The sequence below is a fragment of the Engystomops pustulosus genome, chromosome 2 (assembly GCF_040894005.1).
Source record: "Engystomops pustulosus chromosome 2, aEngPut4.maternal, whole genome shotgun sequence".
Classification (NCBI taxonomy): domain Eukaryota; kingdom Metazoa; phylum Chordata; class Amphibia; order Anura; family Leptodactylidae; genus Engystomops; species Engystomops pustulosus.
Window position 1 is genome coordinate 172,779,620 of NC_092412.1, and position 22,016 is coordinate 172,801,635.

The 22,016-nt window shown below is 41.5% G+C and overlaps 1 protein-coding gene across 3 annotated transcripts in view; it reads left to right on the forward strand.

Moving 5' to 3' along the window:
* CEPT1 (choline/ethanolamine phosphotransferase 1) overlaps window positions 1-22,016 on the forward strand; it is a 269,974-nt gene that overhangs the window by 58,323 nt on the left and 189,635 nt on the right. For all 3 annotated transcript variants that reach the window (XM_072137305.1, XM_072137306.1, XM_072137304.1), the window contains exon 3: window positions 11,130-11,277. In XM_072137305.1, the coding sequence (XP_071993406.1) occupies window positions 11,130-11,277 (148 nt within the window). The remainder of the gene's footprint in view (window positions 1-11,129; window positions 11,278-22,016) is intronic.

The following is a 22,016-nucleotide window of genomic DNA, read 5'->3' on the forward strand; positions in this document are numbered from 1 at the left end:
CTGGCCTTCTACTCCTTTACTGACTACCATTCCGTGCTGCCTGTCCTGACCTCCTTCCTCTCCCCGACCTACGATTCTGCTCTACGACTTTGTACTTCGCCTTGGCCACCATGGCGGACAGAGTGGTGCCTGTGGAGCGACCTGGTGGTACCACATTGCAGTAAATCCAGTAAAAGTTCAGTAAAGAACTGAAAATGGTCATTTGGGAGGTCACATTCACTGAAATCAAAAGCTACTGTATATATCCGAGTATATATAAACTGAATATAAGCAGAGGTCCCTAAATTTGCCACAAATAACTGGGAAAACTTTTTGACTTTAGTATAAGCCTAAAGTGGTCACACCCTCCGCCAGTAACTAAATGGCCCATGCAGCCAGGCCCACCCTGTTATGATGAAATGACCCCTGCAACCCTTTTGTCGTATATAAAAATAAACTTGCATACTCACCTTGTGGCGCTACCGTTGTTCAGCGCGGCTGCCCGATCCTACCATCCCCACGGCGCCTCTTCTTTCTTCTCTGCTGAAACAGAGGGCTTAGACGACAGCGCATGCATCATAGTGTGCGTCGGCGGACAGATTGCATGAATGCGTCTCTGCCCGCTGTTACAGCTGTTTAGAAAAGAGGAGCCGCGGGGACGGGAGCATCGTGGAGCTACGCCGATCATTGGGAGCACCGTAAAGTGAGTATTTAAGTGTTGTTTTTTTTTTTTTTTTTTACTCGTGTATAAGCCGAGGTGCGGTTTTTCAAAACATTCTACACGAGTATGTACGATATTTCAATCACTATTTCAATGAACTTGTGAATTTTTGGAGAGGTTCTGCTTGAATTTCTTTACATGATATCAGAATAGCCTCCTAGAGCTGCTGTTTTGATGTGAACTGCCTCCCACCCACATAGATCTTTTGCTTGATGGTACTGCAAATGTTCTCTATAGGTTTGAGGTCAGGGGAAGATGGAGGCCACAACATGAGATTGTGCACTGTCATGAATGAAGATTTTGCCCAGTGAGGAACAATTCTTCTTTTTGTGCCATGGAAGAAAGTGGTACTTTGCCTAGGTCATTTTTACACCTTCAGGAACCCTAAAGGGGCTACCAGCTCTCTACTCATGATTCTGACCCAAAACATGACTCCGCCAGCTCCTTGCTGATATTGCAGCCTTGCTGGGACATGGTGGTCATCCACCTGGACGATCCAGGGTTGCACGACATTTATCAGTAAGCAAGATTTTTTTGAAAATTAGACTTCTTTTATGTCTGGGCCCACTGCTACTGTTTTTGCTCTGGTTAGGGGTGGTCAAATAGTAGATTAATGCACCACAGCAATTCTTTGAAGGATCCTACACCTTGAGGTTTGCGGGACTCCAGAGGCACAAGCAGCTTCAAATATCTGTTTGCTGGTTTAAAATGGCATTTTAGCAGCTGCTCCCTTAATCTGATAAACCTGCACCTCCCTCATTCTACCTTTATCTGCACGAACTCTTCTGTGTGCTTTTTTTTTCAAATACTTTTTTATTAAAATTTTTCATAAACATAATATCATTGTTGCCATATATAGTAAAATAAACATGCATACTTTCTACATAACTTTACATAGACTTCTACAGCATGTTAAAGTAATATTTCGGCTAGATGCGTGGATTCAGCGTATCATAGAAATACACATAGTATATTATGCATGAGTAGTATATGTGGCGAAACAACCAACCAAGACCAAACAAACAAAACAAAACCAATGATGACATACAAGTTCACTTTTCTCATGAGTGGAATACCTTTCACATAAAGTATTGAGACACCAAAGTAGGTGTATGAGTGAATAAGTATGAATAGCTCTTTAAGCTGATATATCTGGGCTTTCCGGGGAGAGCAGAGGGAACAATGAAATCCATGGGTTCCATACCCTCCTAAATGACTAGGCTTGTAAGTAAGTAATCTTTCAAAACATTTCTAATTTCTATCTATTAATTTTTTAAGGGTCTCTAAGGGAATGGACAAAAATCTAGTTGGAGTAGAGAGATGATTGTCTCTTCCCCATGACATCATCGGGGAGCGGCGATTGGTCACCATGACAGCCTTGTGTCTTCCGAAGACCCGAGGCTGCCTGTTTTTAACCCTTTCAATACAATGTGCAATCAGCACATACTGTAGTAAGGCAGTATGATAGGATTGATCAGACAACCTAGGGTTAAAGTCCCCTAGGGAGTCTGAAAAATAGTAAAACTAAAAAAAATGATAATAAAAAAACTAAAAATTCTACTCATCCCCCTTTCCCTAGGACTGATATAAATAGAAATAAACACATTAGTTTTCCCCACGTTTGAAAATACCATATCTATCAAAATATAATACATTTTTCACTGCGCCCAAAGTCGAAAATGGCACACTTTTGCCATTTTTAAAAATGTCTGTAAAAAGTGATCAAACTGTTGTACAGTCCTAAAAGTAGAAGCATTGAAAATGTCATCAAGAGTCGCAAAAAATGTCACCACCAACAGCTCTGTACACTGAAATATGAAAAAGTTAATAGCGCCAAAAGATGGCAAAATTTTTTTTTTTTTTTAACTAAAAAAATAAAAAGTAATAAAAGTCCAATAGATATAGGTTAAATAAGCACACAAACTGCACATATGATTTATTGCATGGGTTGTTACAGCAATATATTATAAGGTTAACGCATTTGTGAATTCATCCAAACAAAAAGGCAATAAAACGTTTGCAAAATGTCACCTTTATGCCACAATGATCCCTATAAAGTATAACTCATTCCAAAAAAAATAAACCCTAATACAGCTCAAACAACAAAAAAATCTAAATTATATATAAGAAAAAAATCTTGATGAAAAGGGACTGTGTCTTATAGACCAAAGGTCAGGAGGATCCAGCATTGACAGACCATCCTGATTGCTTTAATGGAGATCCGGTGAGGTGTTGAAATAGCGATTCACCCGATCGCCCAGTGAGCAGAGCCACCGCAGCGTTCTCTACCTCTCCCTTCTTCTGGGTGGCCCGACATAACTACTCACTGCCTACAGGACCTGTGGTGAAGTCGGAATCAAGTGACTGCTCACATGCCTCCTACATCACTCAAGGTCCTTATACTGCCAAGAATGGAGACATGCTGTGGCTAGTACATGGTAAGAAGAATAGTGGGGTTTCTGTGTGTGTGTGTGTGTGTGTGTGTGTGTGTGTGTGTGTGTATTCACGTGTAGAGTAGTTCCCAGTGTGTGTGTGTGTGTGTGTATGTTTGTGTATAGTTGTGCACAGTGTGCTCCTTATGTGTGTTGAGCAGAGCTGTGTTTGTGTGTGTATTTGTGTATGCAACAGTGCCCACTATGCACAATGTATGTAGCAGTGATGAGTGTTCCTATTTCTATAGCTAAGCTATGTGTGTCTGACGTGACGGTGGGGCATAGATAGAGTTGATAGGTGTGGGTTTTGTTTTTGTTTATTGTATTGATGGTTCCTCAACACCAGGGTATTTATACACTTTACATTGGTACAGTATGTGGACTTCAATTCCTCTGAAACACTACTACTTGAGAACAGTAGATGTTGCTGTTTCTCTTTAATGGAGGAAACGCACATGGGAGAGCTTTATTAATCTGTCTATGATAGAATTCTGTTGTCGTTTGCACTAAAAAGTGTCTTCAGTCAGTTTTCTGGCTCTCCTGCGACTAGCTTGACATAAGGGTCGTGGTCTCTGAAAAGGTGGTGTGGCCTTGCGACAAAAAGGTCCGTGCAACAATAATAATCTTACCGACAGAATTTTGTCTAAACTTTCTTCCTAGACAGACAGTCTTATACCATACCACATTTATCATTCAGCGCCAGATCTTTATATGAATCTGGTGCTTTATATGACTGTCTAGCCTCTCTGTACTGTTTAACTTTAGGAAACTTTTTATAACTTTGCCCCATTGTTTTATATTTTATATTAGGGCGGTACGGTGGCTGAGTGAGTAGCACAAATCCCACCCAGGTCAACATCTGCAAAGAGTTTGTATGTTCTCTCCGTGTTTGCGTGGGTTTCCTCCGGATACTCCAGTTTCCTCCCACACTCCAAAACATACTGTTAGGTTGTTTAGATTGTGAGCCCCATGGGGACAGGGACCAGTTTGACATGCTTGTGCAGCGCTGCGTAATCTGTGTGCGCTATATAAATAAAGAGTTATTATTATTATTATTTTATTTTTTAATTTTATATTGTTTTATATTTTATATTATACTGTTTTATATTTTATATTATACTTGTATAATGTAGCAAGGTAGTTTAGCAACAATATCTTTTTGAGACAATACTTTGATGTAGCTCAACGTCTCGAATTTACTAAGAGTGAAATAACTCCCTGATCAGCTTGTTTACCAACCAGTGTACACCAACACTGGTTGCTCTCTCTACAATTCAACACATTGGGGGTCATTTACTAAGGGCCCGATTCGCGGTTTCCCGACGTGTTACCCGAATATTTCCGATTTGCGCCGATTTTCCCCGGAATTTTGGCGCACGCGATCGGATTTTGGCGCATCGGCGCTGGCATGCACGCAACGGAAATTTGGGGGCGTGGCTTAACGAAAACCCGACGGATTCTGAAAAACCGCTGCATTTTTAAAAAAAATGTGTCGCGGGACTTGCGCTTACCTTCACCAGGTATAGGCTCGTGCATTCCGGAGGACCTCGGGGAACTTCAGCGCTGCAGTTACGTCTGGTGGACAGCGGAGGAACTGCCTTAGTGAATCGCCGGAAGACCCGAATCCACCGCACAGAACGTGCCGCTGGATCGCGAATGGGCCGGGTAAGTAAATCTGCCCCATTAACTGCGGTGGCTGCTCCTTCTAACTGTTTTTAACCCTTTAACGCCGAAGCCACTTTTCACCTTCCTGACACGGCCCATTTTTTCAAATCTGCCCTGTGTCACTATAAGTGGTTATAACTTCGGAACGCTTTAACATATCCAAGTGATTGTGAAATAGTTTTCTCATGACACATTGTACTTCATGTTAGTTGAAAAATTTTGGTGGTATGTTTTGCATTTATTTATGAGAAAATCAGATATTTGGTGAAAATTTGGAAAAATTCTCGATTTTCAAACTTCAAAATGTTCTACTTTTTCCACACAGTCATAACAGCAAAAAAAATTAATAACTAACATTCAACGAATGTCTACTTTATGTGGACATGGTTTTTTATGCATGCTATCATTTTTGTAGGATGTTATGGGCCTGAACGTTTTTGCGATTTTTCACATTTTCATAAAAAACGCAAAATACTGCTATTTAGGGGTCTGCTCAGGTTTCAAGTCAATTTGAGAGGCCTAAATAAAAGTAAAACCCCATAAATTACCCCATTATAGAAACTACACCCCTCAACGTATGTAAAACAACTTTTATGAAGTTTGTTAACCCTTTAATTGTTTTACAGGGGTTAAAACAAAATCGGATACAATTTTGAAAGTAAATTTTTTTTATGGCTAAATTAATGTGTTTTTCAAAAAATGTACAAATTCTCAGTGGATAAAATACCAAAACGCTCCACAAAATTTGATACCCAATCCCTCCTGCGTATAACAATACCCCATATGTGGTGGTAACCTGCTATATGGGCACACGCCAGGGCAGCGAAGGAAAGCTACGCCATTCAGAGCAGATTATGCATGGTCACTTTTTATTGGCTATACAATCTTTTATTTTTTTGGCAATTTGGACATATAAGGGCTTATTTTTTGCGACATGAGATGCACTTTACAAATATTTCATTTTAATGGGTCATTAGCTTATTGATGAGATTTTATTAACTCTTGAATGTATGGGTGAAAAGAAAATTGTCAATTTTGGTTTACATTCTTTTTGTATTTTTTGGGGGTCGTACACCGTACACTAAAAATACTATATTATCTTTATTCTACAGATCACTACGATTACGTTGATACCTCATTTATATAGTTTTTCATTTATTTTTACAATTTTACTGGGAAAAAACTAATATAGAGGAAATCTCATTTGTTTTTGCATCGCCATCTTTTCGGAGACGTAACTTTTAATATTTTTTGATTGACAGCTAGTTCAGGGCTTATTTTTTATGTGTTGAGTTGTTTTTTCAATTGGTACCATTTTGGCGCACGTAACTTTTTTTGATCACTTTTTAGAACATTTTTGTGAAGAGATTTTATGAAAAATGTACATTTTTGGCAAGTTTTTTGTGTTTTGTTTTCATGGCGTTCACCAAGCGGGCCCAATAATGTTTCTGAGTTATTTTACGGATTGTTACGGGCGCGGCAATTTTTTTTTGGCAATTTTGTGTTTTTTTTTTACTTTATTACATGTGTATAGGGAATGTTTGTGTTTAGGGGACTTTAACCTTATTTAATTACCGTATATTCCGGCGTATAAGACGACTTTTGAAGACAGAAAAATCTTCTGTCTTCTCTGGGGTCGTCTTATACGCCGGTAATCGCGCCCGCCCGCCCGCCATGTATTCACGGAGCCCTCTCTATAGCCGGTAAGTCTTTGCTGCATATTGCAGCAAAGGCTTACCGGTAACACCCGCGATCGGTGCTAGCACCAATCGCGGGTGTTTTCACAGCGTTGGCTGCCGTCAAAGCTGCCGGCAGCCTCAAAAAGATAGCGGCGCATGGGCGCCGTCATCTTACCTGGGATCGCCGCTCCCCGTGACGTCATCGGGGGCGTCGATCCGTCTCCATGGTAGCCTCGGGTCTTCTGAAGACCCGAGGCTATTTCGTTTTAACCCCTTTATTACAATGTGCTGATAGCACATTGTAATGAATGAGGAAAATCCCCATATACTGCTATACTGTAGTATGGCAGTATATGGTAGGATCGATCAGATACCTAGGGTTAAAGTACCCTAGGGAGTGTGAAAAATAGTATAAATAAAAATAAAAAATGTTAAAAAAACCTAAAATTTCAAATCACCCCCCTTTCCCTAGAACTGACATAAATATAAATAAACAGTAAAAATCATAAACACATCAGGTATCGACGCGTCCGAAAATGCCCGATCTATCAAAATATGATAACGGTTTTTCAATGCGTTTAACCCCGTAACGAAAAATGGCGCCCAAAGTCGAAAATGGCACTTTTTTGCCATTTTGAAAAATATAAAAAAATCTATAAAAAGTGATCAAAAGGTCGTACAGTCCTAAAAATATCATTGAAAATATTATCAAATTTCGCAAAAAATGACACCACTCACAGCTCCGTACACCAAAGTATAAAAAAGTTATTAGCGCCAGAATTTGGCAAAATCAAAAAAATAATTTTTGTACAGGAGATTTTCATTTCTGTAAATGTATGAAAACATTATAAAACCTATAAATTTGGTATCCCCTTAATCGTACCAACCCAAAGAATAAAGTAGACATGTCAAAGTGGGGCGCTCAGTGAAAGACGTAATATCCAAGCCCACAAGAAAATGGAGCAAGTGCGTTTTTTCACCATTTTCATTGCATTTGGAAATTTTTTCCCGCTTCTGAGTACATGGCATGGAATATTTAATAAAATAAAAAATTAAGGTACAGTATGGCCAGAAGTTTGACGTAATAGTACTGCATTTTGCGGGAACGCAATCCCGCGATGCAGTACTATTACGTAAAATGTCGGGAAGGGTATAATATCTGTGTCCCTCAATGTACTATAAACTGACTACCATATTCTGCCTGCTTACTAAAACTTGGATAACACTACCGCTTCCCTGGCATGTTACACCACCCTTAGTGGCCTCCTCAGGGGTTCATGGGCTAGATTGGTAATTTGAGTCCATATAGTGTACCAGTGTGTATACAAATATACTGGTGTTAAGGAACCACCTATACATATAAAAAAACTAATATAAAAAAATACTAATATATCAAAATACATGTTCTAAATTATTATGTACAGCAGAGTTTTCAACCTTTTCATTTTTATTAAGAACAAACAAATGGTCTTTTGTGACATAAGCATTAGCAGGTTATGTCAAACTGAAATCACATAGTTTTCAAGTCAATAATTTATTCTAGGTGATGTTACATCTTGCACATAGGACCCCTTGTTCGAAAGGAGCTTTTGAACTCTTTCGGCCATTCAATTTTTCAGTTTTTGGATGGTTTCTGCTTCAATTGTTTTGCATGAGGACAGAATATCCTCCAAGAGCTGTTGCTTAGAGGTGAACTGCCTCCCTCCATCATAGACTCCTTTCGATGATGCTCCAGAGGTTCTCTATGGGGGCCACATCATTAGTTTGTCCCCTTTTATGCTCATAGCAGCCAGAGATGCAGATGTGTTATTTGCAGCATGAAAATGATCTTGCTGCGGAATGCACGGTTCTTCTTCTTGAACCATGACAAGAAGTTCTGTTTGAGAAACTTCACATACATTATGGAGTTCATCTTTACCCCTTGTGGGAGATTTGGCCCAGTAGAGACTGTGGTAGCGGTGATTCGTGATGCAGTCCAAGACAGTGACACCAAAGTTTAGTCCAAAACAAGTCTCGTCTGCGTTTATTCTGGCAGCAGGAACAAAATAAAACAGCCTTCACATACAGGCGTAAAACATAAACAAAATCCAAGAAATATATAAAATGCAAATAATCCAGCTCCACGGACACTCCGGTTGTAGATAAAAACGTGATATTTTTCTTTTATTGAAGTACAGCCAAGCAGAGGGAAACACCCACACAGCCACGGCTATGGTCTACGTGTTTCGGAGAACTCCTTAATCATGACCTGATTGGGCATGTGAGCAGGTGTGAATAAATCCCAACTACCTGCAGTCACGTGACCTGTTAAATTTACATAGGAAACATAAACATATAAAATCTAATACAAATAGTGTTACACATGTATAAAAATGGGATAACAACAACTATGGAATAGCAAAGAGAAAAGATGTTGATAACAGAGAGAGTTGGAGGATAATCAATACGTTTTTAGATTTGATATATCATGTCTTGCCTTTTAATTAGTCCTTGTGGCCCACACTCTGGAATTTTACACTGACCATCACTGAGTTATAGGAGCTAAAAGAGCAATAAAACTGAGTAAAATTGTAAAGTAAGTGGTTACAAATGAGCTTTATTTTGTAACCCTCACTAGGGGATTAAGATTTGAGTTTGAATTTCTTTCATGGACAAACCCAATTAACTGCTAGGATATCCCTTTTATCACTTTATTATGTACACGAGGAGGCCTCCTGTAGTTCTTAGAATTTAATGTTGGGGATTATGTATTTATGATTCATTCATTGGATACATCATAAATACCTGAATTATGCAGAAACCAATGTTGGAGACCCAAAACCTGGATTGCTGTGCCTTGGAATAACCAGACCCGCTCTGCTTGTGACTAGGCCATATTTTTCTGTTTCCTAGCTCTGTGGATTTGCCAAATGAAAAGTGTCATCATTAAAAAAAAAATTCAGACCCCCGCCGGGGAGCAATTTATTTTGTAAGCACAGCCAATGATATTTAAACAATTAAAATAATCACAGAATACCCTTTGGATATTTTTTAACAGCTTTTTAAAATAAACCATATATATTCGAGTATTCGAGACACATGAGTGAAAACCGGTCCATACATATCAACTCATAACATAATTTAAAATTTTATTTATTTTATTGAAGAACATAATAAAAAAGCCTACTACAACAACAAAGTATATCACTAAGTAAATAGTTTCCGAAGGTCTATCGGCGGGCAGGACCGGGGAGCTTGCAGGGGAGAGTTTGTAGACGGCAGCACCTGCCGTTCCCTCCCTCCCCACATGGCACGCCATTAGTATAAAATCCCAGCCACACATACTCCAACACAGGCCCCATGAGGAAGCAGTGACACGTGACATTCTTGCATTATGGGTAAGTTGATTTAAAAATACATAGGACCTCTAGTTAAAGACGGACCTCTCTTCCTCCTGTGACCTCTGGTGAAGCTCTCCGGAAGCATTAATATAGTCCCAGGCTGCAATGATCAGCTGCTAATTGGATGTAATGAAACTTTATTGATAATCCTTGGACCAAATACAGCAAAAAATTTTGAAACTCTAATTGTCACTGGGGCAAAAAATTTTTTTTCTGGATCTACAATTATAAAATATACAGTTTCTAAAGTCAACTTAAGAACAAACCTATGTAAACTATCTTGTATGTAACCCGGGACCGCCTGAACAGCCTCTTGAAATTATTAGGAGACCTTGTAGCTAGCCTATTGCATTTCTGAATTGTATTCCCTGAGACATCTATGCACTGGCACTTTCTGTGAATATTTGTCAATTTTATGGTTGCAATTATGAATTGTTCAGTGATGTGGTGATGAACTATATGGACCTTCAGAAACAATTTACTTTGTGATATACTTTGTGGTTGTTGTAGGTTTTTAATTATGTTCAAATAAAATGAATGAAATTTTATTATTTATTATTTAATGAGTTGATATGTAGGGACCAGTTTTCATTCATGTGCCTCTAGTGATGTTTTGAATTGCTGATGGAGTGGGTCCAAATAACGGGGATATGTCTAAGACAAGTGATTTTTTTTTTTTTTCTCGTTTTTTTTTGTGCTGATAATTCTGTTGACTGAGTATTAGCCTAGGGTGTGTAATGCACTGGTCACAGCCAGCATATAGCTAGTCAGTCCCCCCCACCCCAGTATGTAGCCAGCCTTCATCTTCCCCTCCTTGTATGCACCCACGCCCAGTGTGCACAATTCATAAAAAGAAGTAAATACGCTTGCGACGCCCCTGCAGGTATTCTCTTCCTCTGTCCGGACACAACTGTGACGTTAGCCACTGCTGCCATAATGTAGTGTGAAGACCTTGGGGGTGACGTCGGCATGGTGAGGGTTTTTTTTTTTAAGTCCAGTTTTGTTTTGTCAGCATATTTTTTTGTGATTATACTTGAGTATATACGGTATATTTAAATGGCAAAAGTTACCAAATTGTAAAAAAAAAATATATTTTCAACGTCTAGTTCTTTAGCTTTTCTTTTTTTAATCTGCATATTAATAGTATTATATTAAAATGGGTTTCCTATCGTATTCTTTACCAGGTTCACCCACCACAACTGAAATTATGTTAAACTGATCATTAATGCCTAATCATTTAGGTAAAATGTAATTATCTAACTTCTATTTTAAGGCTCCAATGTGGACATACCTTTGTTGTGCTATTGGTTTGTTTATATACCAGTCCTTGGATGCCATTGATGGGAAGCAAGCGAGAAGAACCAACAGCAGCACACCCCTAGGAGAGCTTTTTGATCATGGATGTGATTCTCTTTCTACAGGTATTTACATTATTTTAATCTGATAAGTCTACAACACCATCTCATGGCTTTGTTGAAGTTTCTCCTTCTCCTGCACACGCTATAAGCAAGATGGGTCTCCCTAGAGCAGGGGAGCGCAACCTGTGGTCCACAGAGTTTGTGTTAATGCGATTTTAAAGAGAACCTGTCACCAGCGACCTCCCCCACTCACACAAACCACACATAATGCTTTTTAGAGGTCTTTATACATGTTCCACTGATGCCTCTATACACAGGGTTAGAACCAGCGTTCTTTCTAAAAAGACTTTTATTCTGGTCCTGTGTTCCAGTGACTGAGGCAGTCAAGCTACGCAGCCCTCCATACTGACACTTCTAACCCCACGGAAGACAATTCCTGAGGGTGGGTTGAGGAGCAAGGTGGATTTCTCTTTACAAAGCCAGCGTCACTCTCAGCCCCCACCTTTCTAAAGTAGTGGGGTATGATATAGTAGAACCGAGTAACACAAAGCCACTGTCTTTCTCTCGCCTCTCCCCCTCCACCTTCAGGAATTCTCTTCAGACAGTTAGCAGTGAATATATAGTGCAGTTGCCCGCTCTGTGACTGGAACAGAGGACCTCAATTAAAGCATTTTTTTAGAAGAATGGTGCCTCTATTCCCATAGATAAAAGAATTGGTGGAACATGTATAAAGAGATCTAAAAGGTAATGTATGTGGTTTGTGATGGGTGTTGGGGGAGGAAGTCAGTGGTGATACAGGTTCGCTTTAACAGTTCTGTTCTGGTGTTATTTTGTATATGAATTGGTCAGTTATTGAGTACATTTTTGTGCACCAATAATATGGTGTTTACATCGATACTCCATTATTAGAGTTGGATAGCACTCCCCTTAACCCACTGTTATCATGTCATGTGCTGTTTTTAAACATGTGGATAATTGCAATCATGTAATATTATGATTAACCCCTTAAGGACGCAGCCAGTTTATAGCTTAAGGCTCAGCCCCATTTTTTGTATTCTGACTTGCGTCGCTTTATACGGTTATAACTTTTGAACACTGTTACTTATCAAAGCAATTCTGAGATTTTTTTTTCCCCACATGTTGTACTCTATTTTAGTTGGTAAAAATGTTGGCTGAGAAGTTTTGCGTTTATTTACAAAAAAAGAGAAAAAATTATGAATTTTTTGAAAAATGTGTCTTTTTTGAAATTTTAAATCATTGGGTTTTCAGGCAGATAGATTTGCCACCTAAATAAGTTGCTACTGTATTGTCTACTTTACATTTTCATCATTTCTGAAATGTCTGGATAATTTATTTTGATGTCACTCGGGTTACAAATCGAATATCACTTTTCCTGATTTTCAGAATTTACTATTTTGGCGATAAATACTGTTTTGAATGAAATTTTACATATTTATCAAAATCCCCCTATATGATCACCCCTCACACTATCAGAAACAGCTTTTAGAAAGATTGTTAACCTCTTGAGTTCTTCATAGTAATTGATTTAAAATGGAGGTGAAATTTAGAATGGTCAAATTTTGTTGGTTATATGTTCATTTAGCCCAAAAATGTACACATTTGCAAAAGATAAATAGAGAAAACCCATCTTACAATTTGATCTGCAATTCCTCCTGAGTACAGAGATCCCCCACATGTGGCCATTACTTGTTTTAGGGCGCACGGCGAGGCGCGGGAGGGAAGGAGCGCCCTGCAGCTGCCTGGATTTTAGTTTCCTCAATGACGGCCCACTTGGAGGATGCCCTTTGACCTCTTTAGGGACAGGAAGCAGAGAGGTTAAAAGCCTCCCTCCCGCATCCTCCCGCCAGTGTCTTCCTGTCCCTACAGGGGATAGGTCAGAGAGGCTCTCCCTCTCCTCCAAGTGGGGAGGGGGGGACGTTTTTTCTGTCTTATCGGGGTTACGCCGGTCTATTGCAGACCATAGTTCCCCTCCGGATCGGATCCACGGCTGGGTCCTCCCTCCCTGGTCCTAGGTGATCCAGAGCTCGGTCCTCTCCAGCGGCTGACGGCGGCCTACGCGAGGACGCGCGACACATCCAGGGCTCCGTTCCCAGGAGTCCTTTGCGCCCGATGACCACTTCCGGCTGCGACCGGAAGTGAGGTCAGAGCGTTCCGGAGTACAGGAAGAGCCGCAAATCAGCCACCTGCTTGGGGGATGGGCTCCCCGATAAGGTATTTAACCAGCGCTAGCATGGGGGCCAGTAGCGGTGTCTCGTACTGGTGCATATACCGTTCGGTGGCTTTGCTGTCCCTGACATTTCCTGACATGGTTGATGAGGCAGACTTGGGCCTACTCCACCCTCCTGGTTATGTAAGTGGTGCTGTATGGCATGTTCTAGTAGTAATTACTATATATTAGAACCCAAGTTAGTTATATTCCTCACCTTCCTCCCTTAGGATAAAGATCAAGGGTCTAAGGGGAAAGGCAAAGAGGACAGATCAGAAAGGTCTGAGAAAGTTAGCAAGCCTGTGAAGAGCAGAAACACTGCTAAGAAATGCAATATGTGTCTTCACACTATGCCTGATGCATATTCAAAGCCCATTTGCAGAACTTGTATCGAATAGTTCATGCGAGAAGAGAAAACCTCTTTTATGGACGAGTTAAAATCCTTTATTGAGGAGAAAGTGGTAGCTTCAGTGGCTTCGGCAACGCAGAAGGAACCTCCTCCTAAAAAACCAAGATTGGCGGACATCTCTTCCTCTGAGGAAGACAATTATGATTCAGAAGTCCCGTCCTGTTCTCTAATTGACACAGAGGAACACGATTCTCAGGATATAAGTCAAAAGACTGATCCGCGTCGCCTTTTTCAATTGGATGATCTGGACAACTTACTAAAGGCTATACGTGAAACTCTTAATATTGAAGAAGAAGTTCCCTGCATGTCCCGTGAGGACGAATTGTTTGGAGGGCTGAGAGTCAAAAAACAACGCGTTTTTCCGATTAATGATACCTTATTAGGGTTGATTACAGAAGAATGGAAGGACCCAGAAAAGAAGATCATAACTTCCAAGGGATTTAGGAAACGTCTTGTCTTCGATCAAGAAGTCTCAAAAGTTTGGGACTCTGTTCCTAAAATGAATGTGCAGGTGACGAAGGTTGTCAAAAAACAGACCTACCATTTGAAGACTCTGCACAACTCAAGGATCCTATGGACCGGAAGGCCGACGCTCTTCTTAAAAGGGCCTGGGAAACATCCATGATCAGCCTTAAATCCAACCTGTCGGCTACCTCAGTTGCCAGAACCCTCTTCTTCTGGCTGAACCAGCTAGAATCCCATATCAGAGAAGGCACTCCCAGGGCTTCTCTGTTAGAAAGTATTCCACTCTTAAAATATGCTATGGCCTTCTTGGCTGATGCTTCAGCTGAAGGTGTCCGGTTCGCGGCCAAGGAAGGGGCACTAACAAATGCTACGAGGAGAGCTTTGAGGTTAAAACAGTGGGGCGGTGATATTCGCTTAAAATCGAAGCTGTGCAGTATCCCATTTTCAGGAGATTTTGTCTTCGGTCCAGAATTGGACAACATTCTAGAAAAAGCCTCCGATAAGAAGAAGGGGTTTCCGGAAAATAAAACATCTTCCAAGAAACCTTTATTTCGTCCCTTCAGGAACACCAAGGATTCCTTTCGTGGGAAGGGTAAACAGGGACATTGGAGTTATCCTAAAGGGGGCAGAGGCAGGGGTTTCCTATTCTCCAATTCCCCTGACAACTCCGGAGGAAGGAAGCAGTGACGCCAGAGTGGGGGGGCATCTTCTAGGGTTTGTCACTCAGTGGACTCGTATTACTTCAAACCCTTGGGTCTTGAATATCATCACATCTGGGTACAGGATAGAATTCAGTGCCCCCCCCTCCATCAAGATTTATGCCACCCTTATCTTCTACTTCTTCCTCTACCTATTCTCTCATCTAGAGGTGATAGAGGGAGACACGTGGCGCCTGGTTGTGTAGTGAGTAGAAGAGTCTACAATCTTAAAGGAGAGGGTAAGGGTGAAAAATAGCGGTGTGGTGGGCTGCAGCGTACTCTGTGGCACACAGGAAATCCTGTGATCCAATGTAATGTAGAGAAAGAGACAATAGTGTCAAGAAAAAACACAGGTTTGTATGTGCGTGCTGCCCCTAAGTCTAAATAAGAAAGATGGGCTCTGGATAGTAGCGAATATTTTATTATTTTTCAGTAACGGATGACGCGTTTCAAGGACGTACTGTCCTCTTCATCAGGTCCTTTAGCATAATACACTGGATGCAAATATGGTCTAGGTATAGGTTGTGGAAATAGCAGAGAGATGAGATGAAAATGCCTGCTATGATGATGCTAGAGCCAAAGCACTACACTTTGGTATGCAGCGTGAGCGACCGGTCCTCCGGCTAGTGGACAAAGAATCTTGTAGTCACAGCCGGTGACGTCTATCCCATATTTGAAGGGACATTGCCCCCGTGCACTACACTTTGGTATGCAGTGTGAGCGACCGGTCCTCCGGCTAGTGGACATAGAATCTTGTAGTCACAGCCGGTGACGTCTATCCCATATTTGAAGGGACGTTGCCCCCTGTGCTTTGGCTCTATCATCATAGCAGGCATTTTCATCTCATCTCTCTGCTATTTCCACAACCTATACCTAGACCATATTTGCATCCAGTGTATTATGCTAAAGGACCTGATGAAGAGGACAGTACGTGCTTGAAACGCGTCGTCCGTTACTGAAAAATAATAAAATATTCGCTACTATCCAGAGCCCATCTTTCTTATTTAGACTTAGGGGCAGCGCGCACATACAAACCTGTGTTTTTTCTTGACACTATTGTCTCTTTCTCTCTATTCTCTCATCTGGCAGGAGGTTTCCTCTCTCATACTCTCGGGAGTGGTCATCCCAGTTCCTCAAGATCAAGTAAAGACTGGCTTCTATTCCCCCCTCTTCCTGGTCAAAAACCCCAACAGGTCGAACCGGCTGATAATAAACTTAAAGGCCTTAAACAACTTCATCACCTACAGGAGATTTCATATGGAATCGGTAAGATCTGCTACCCAGCTCATTCACACCGACTATTGTATGTGCACAATAGATCTTCAAGATGCCTATTATCACATCCCAATTCACCCCTCATCTCAGAGATTCCTCAGATTCTCTGTATTTTCTCCAGAGGGCTCTATCCTCCACTTTCAGTTTCGGGCTCTTCCTTTTGGGATCTCCTCAGCTCCAAGAGTGTTTACAAAGATCATGGTGGAGGTGGTTGCATTCCTGAGGCTACAGGGAGTATCTATCATCCCTTATTTAGACCATCTGCTAATTGTGGGGAAAGACAGATCAGATCTTATTAAAGCAAGAGATCTTACTATGAACAAACTCTCAAATCTGGGATGGTTAATCAACACCCGGAAGTCAGATCTTTCTCCCTCTACTCACAAGAAGTTCCTTGGTGTAATGTTAAATTCTACTTACCTGATGTCCTTTCTTCCTCAGGAAAAAGCAGAAGATCTGAGACATCAGGTTCATAGTATCATAGTATCATATTATATAAGGCTGGAAAAAGACGTAAGTCCATCAAGTCCAACCTTTAAGAATTAAATAAATGTTTTATCCCCATAACCCGTGATATTTTTTCTCTCCAGAAAGGCATCCAGGCCTCTCTTGAACATGTACATAGAGTCCGCCATAACAACCTCCTGCGGCAGAGAGTTCCATAGTCTCACTGCTCTTACAGTAAAGAACCTTTGTCTATGTTGATGGTAAAATCGCCTCTCCTCTAGGCGTAGAGGATGTCCCCTTGTCCTGGTCACAGGCCTAGGTATAAAAAGATCTTTGGAGAGATCCTTGTACTGTCCGTTCAGGTATTTGTACATTGTAATGAGGTCTCCCCTCAGTCGTCTTTTTTCTAAACTGAATAATCCCAAATTTTGTAATTTGTCAGTGTATTCTAATCCCTCCATTCCCCTAATAATCCTGGTTGCTCTCCTCTGCACCCGTTCCAGCTCTACTATATCCTTTTTATACACTGGTGCCCAAAACTGTACACAATATTCCATGTGTGGTCTGACCAGGGATTTGTATAAGGGCAAAACTATGTCTTTATCATGAGAATCTATTCCTCTCTTGATACATCCCATAGTTTTATTTGCTTTAGCAGCAGCCGCCTGGCTCTGGTCACTAAAATTAAGTTTACCATCCACCAATACCCCCAAGTCCTTTTCAGCTCCAGTTTTACTAAGTAATTGACCGTTTAGAACATAATTATACCTTTTGTTTCCATGGCCCAAGTGCATAACTTTACATTTATCTACATTCAACCTCATCAACCATTTCTCTGCCCACTCCTCAAGCTTCCACAAATCCCTCTGTAATGCTAAACTTTCGACCTCAGTATTTATTACTTTACACAGCTTAGTGTCATCTGCAAATATAGAAACTTGACTGTGTAAACCCACTACAAGGTCATTAATAAAAATATTAAAAAGAAGTGGCCCCAATACTGACCCCTGTGGCACTCCACTGGTAACATCAACCCAATCTGAGAATGTTCCATTAATGACCACCCTCTGTTTTCTATCACTAAGCCAATTACTTACCCAAATACACAGATTTTCTCCAATTCCCAGCAGTCTCATTTTATATACCAACCTTTTATGTGGCACGGTGTCAAATGCCTTTGAAAAGTCCAGATATACAACATCCACAGCGTCCCCCAGATCCAGTCTTGAACTTACCTCCTCGTAGAAACCAATCAGATTAGTCTGACAGGACCGATCTCTCATAAACCCATGCTGACACTGGGTTATAAGGTTGTGCACAGTGAGATACTCCAGGATAGCATCTCTAACAAACCCCTCAAATATTTTCCCCACCACAGCAGTTAGACTCACGGGGCTGTAGTTTCCCGGATCGCCAATTGTATATTGGTACCACATTTGCTATGCGCCAGTCCTGTGGAACATAACCAGTCCTCAGTGAATCTTCAAATATTAAAAATAACGGTCTGTCTATCACCGTACATAATTCATGCAGAACCCGGGGGTGTATGCCATCTGGCCCCGGTGATTTATCAATCTTAGTGGTTGCGAGGCGGCGCCGTACCTCTTCCAGGGTTAAACTGTTGACATTCCAAAAATAATTTGCATTATTCCTCATTGTGTCTTCCACCAGGGGATTTTCCTGGGTAAAGACATTTAGAAGGCGACATTCAGTAGATTTGCCCTTTCCTCATCTCCTTCCACCATGACCCCCATGTTCACTCCTTCAGAAGGAAGATTACCATCTCAATCCGAGGAGCAATGAAGGTTCTTGGTCTCCTTACGGCCTGCCTCCTATCGGTGGCCTGGAGCCAAAATCATTCCCGTATTCTACAGAGGATTCTCAGCAGTTGGAACCGAAGGGCCTCAGGGTTGGACAAAAAAGTCACCATTCCGAGAGACTTACAGTGGTGGTTACAGAGAAAGAATCTGGAAAACGGGGTCCATTGGCACTGCCTTCCGTGTCTTACTATCATGACCGATGCAAGCAGTGTAGGCTGGGGAGCAGTCTTCCCTTCCCACTACGCCCAGGGACCATGGACACCTTCCCAATCATGGAAGCCATCCAATTATCGGGAACTGCGGGCTGTATGGGAAGCCCTAAGATTAAATGTACCCCTTCTAAAAAATCACCATGTCCACATATTATCAGACAACACCACGGCGGTGTCTTATCTGAGAAGACAAGGAGGGACAAGATCGACAGCTCTTTCATACCTAGCACGCACCATCTTTTCCTGGGCAGAGGAAAATATACTTTCCCTCTCTAAAACTCACCTGAGAGGAGTCCTGAACAAGGAGGCGGACTACCTCAGCAGGAGAGAAATTGTCCCCAACGAGTGGTGCATCAATCAGGGGATCTTCCTCCAATTGATGAAGCTCTGGGGTGTCCCTCAGATCGATCTCTTCGCCACAAAGGAGAATTCAGTTTGCCATCAATATTATTCTCTGGAAGCGGGGGAGCCGAAAGGTCGACTAGATGCCTTCAGTCATCCATGGATCGAACCTCTCTCCTACGCCTTTCCCCTTATTCCCTTGGTGGAAGGGTCCTCAGGAAGATCCTTATAGACCAGGCAAGGGTAATACTCATCTGTCCAAACTGGCCAAAGAAGAGTTGGTACCCCCTGTTGACATCCTTGGCCCTGCAGCAGCCAGTGATACTACCTCTCCGGAAGGACCTTCTACATCAAGGGCCGATCCTTCATCCAGATCCAGGGAAGCTTCAGCTAGCAGCATGGATCCTGAGTCCGAGTTCCTGACATCACGGGGTCTCTCCATGGCTTTAGTAGCCACACTTAAGGCAAGTAGGAAGAAGGTTACGTTTGCCATTTATCACAAAATCTGGAAGAAATTTGTAACATTTTGTGGGGATAATCCTCCTTCTCAACTTAACCCCAATATCTTACAGATTCTGGACTTCCTACCGAAGGCACTGGAGCTGGGCCTTTCTACCAGCACTTTAAAGGTCGAGATTTCGGCCCTTGGCGCTTTCTTTGATTGTCCTCTGGCGGAGCACAGGTGGGTCAGAAGATTTATCCTAGCCTCCTCCAGAATCAGACCTCAGATTCTTAGGCGAGTTCCTACCTGGGACCTCACACTAGTCCTAGACGCACTTTCCAGACCACCATTTGAACCTCTGGATAGCGCCAGCATTAAGAGTTTAACGCTAAAAACTACCCTTCTTATCGCTGTTACTACAGCAAGAAGATTGGGTGAACTTCAGGCTATTTCTATCAGAGAGCCTTATATGCGTATTTTGTCTGATCGTATAATGCTTACTCTAGATCCAGGCTTTACTCCCAAGGTGGCATCCAAATTCCACAGGAATCAAGAAATCACCCTCCCTTCCTTCTGCGAAAACCCCTCTTCTAGTAGGGAAGCTTCGTGGCATCTTCTGGATGTAAGAAGAATTGTGTTAGCTTACCTACAGGCTACAGAACCCTGGCGCATAGACAATAACTTGTTCATTCATTTCCAGGGGAAAAATAAAGGGAAGAGGGCCTCGAAAACATCGATAGCAAGATGGCTAAAATTAGCCATTAGCATCTCCACCTGCTATACGAAGCAAGGGAAGGAAGTTCCTACAAATCTGAAGGCTCATTCCACCAGGGCTATGTCCACTTCCTGGGCTGAGAAAAGAGGCACATCACTAGAACAAATTTGCAAGGCCGCTACCTGGGCCTCACCATCCACCTTCATTAAACATTTCAGACTGGACTTACCTTGTTCTCAGGATCTTTCCTTTGGCAGGAAGGTTCTACAAGCAGTTATCCCACCCTAAGAGTATTCTACTTATCTGGTAGATCTCCAAGTGGGCCGTCATGGGGGACGTATTGGAAATGTAGAATTAGACTCACCGGTAATTCAGTTTCCATCTAGTCCTCCATGACGGCCTATATATTTTCCCTCCCTAGGTTCTTACCGTATTTGTATGTGAATATCTAACATGCAAAATAAAATTTTGTTGTATCTTCCACCGGTGTAGTTATTTGGCAGACACTGGCGGGAGGATGTGGGTGGGAGGCCGTCATGGAGGACTAGATGGAAACTGAATTACCGGTGAGTCTAATTCTACATTTTTTTTGCAGGATGAGATGCTTTTTCCAGTGTTATCATTTTGGGGTTGATATGCCCTATTGTTGAAAATGTAGGAACTTTGTTTTGAGGGTAGGAGTAGAAAAGCATCAATTCTGTACTGGATTTCTTTCTTTCTTTTTTTTTTTGGATGATTTTACAATGATTGTATGAATTGACTAGATAAAGTCTGGGATGGAATCCTTTTGAGCTGCTCTAATAGGTAGAGGTGACAGAAATGGTGACAGAGACCTGATGACAGGTGTCCTTTAATGGCATTTATTTTTCCCTGATTCCCCAGTTGTGCTTGTATGGGTTTAACACACGCCTACCGAGGTGGTCTTCAATAGAAGATTCTTCCTCAGGAGACCTTTGCAACTCGTGTTCTAATTGTAATGTCCAGCTGGCACACGTTGCAAGAGGCCTTATGCCTGTACGAGTGTCAGGTGCTATATATGAGCCAAAGAAGTCCTAAAAGGAACAATCTTCATTTCTATCAAGTACAGTGGCAAAACACTGATACATTCAAGTTTTAAAACCATTTAAAAGGAAAAATATGCACCCAACAAAAACTGAAACAGTGGGTCTGGTAACACCACTGATTCCACCACCCCTAGCCTTAAGCATAAAACAGTCTGGTAGTTGCAGGCAAGTGTATCACTTTAAATAATCATCCAACACAGGAAAATATTGTATTGGATGTATTTGTGCCTGGTATGCAGCAAAAAGATGACCCTTAAATAAGTAGCCACATGATCCAGTCTCAAGAGAGCTATAACAATTCAGTCAAAGATAATACATGATAACTGATAATTCCTATATAAGGTGTAATATGTGCAAGTCTCGGGAGTATATAAAGTTAAGGGAGAAGGGGAAGAATGGAAAAGGTTTGCATGTCTTTTAAAACATAACTTTTATTAAACTCATATAAAAAGGAATGGGTTATTGAATCCCTTTTTTAATATTTTTTATGAGTGTATTTATCTTTATTCTCACTGATCACTGTCCCAAGTGCTCCGGCGACCGACATCGCAGGTCGCAAGCACACATATGCCCCTCTCCATGGCACCCGCTTCCCCCGGCATCACTCACCTCTCCACGCTCCTTCCCAGCGCTTGCGACCCCTCGCTCATAAATTTAAAGGGCCAACACACCACTTATTGGCGCTG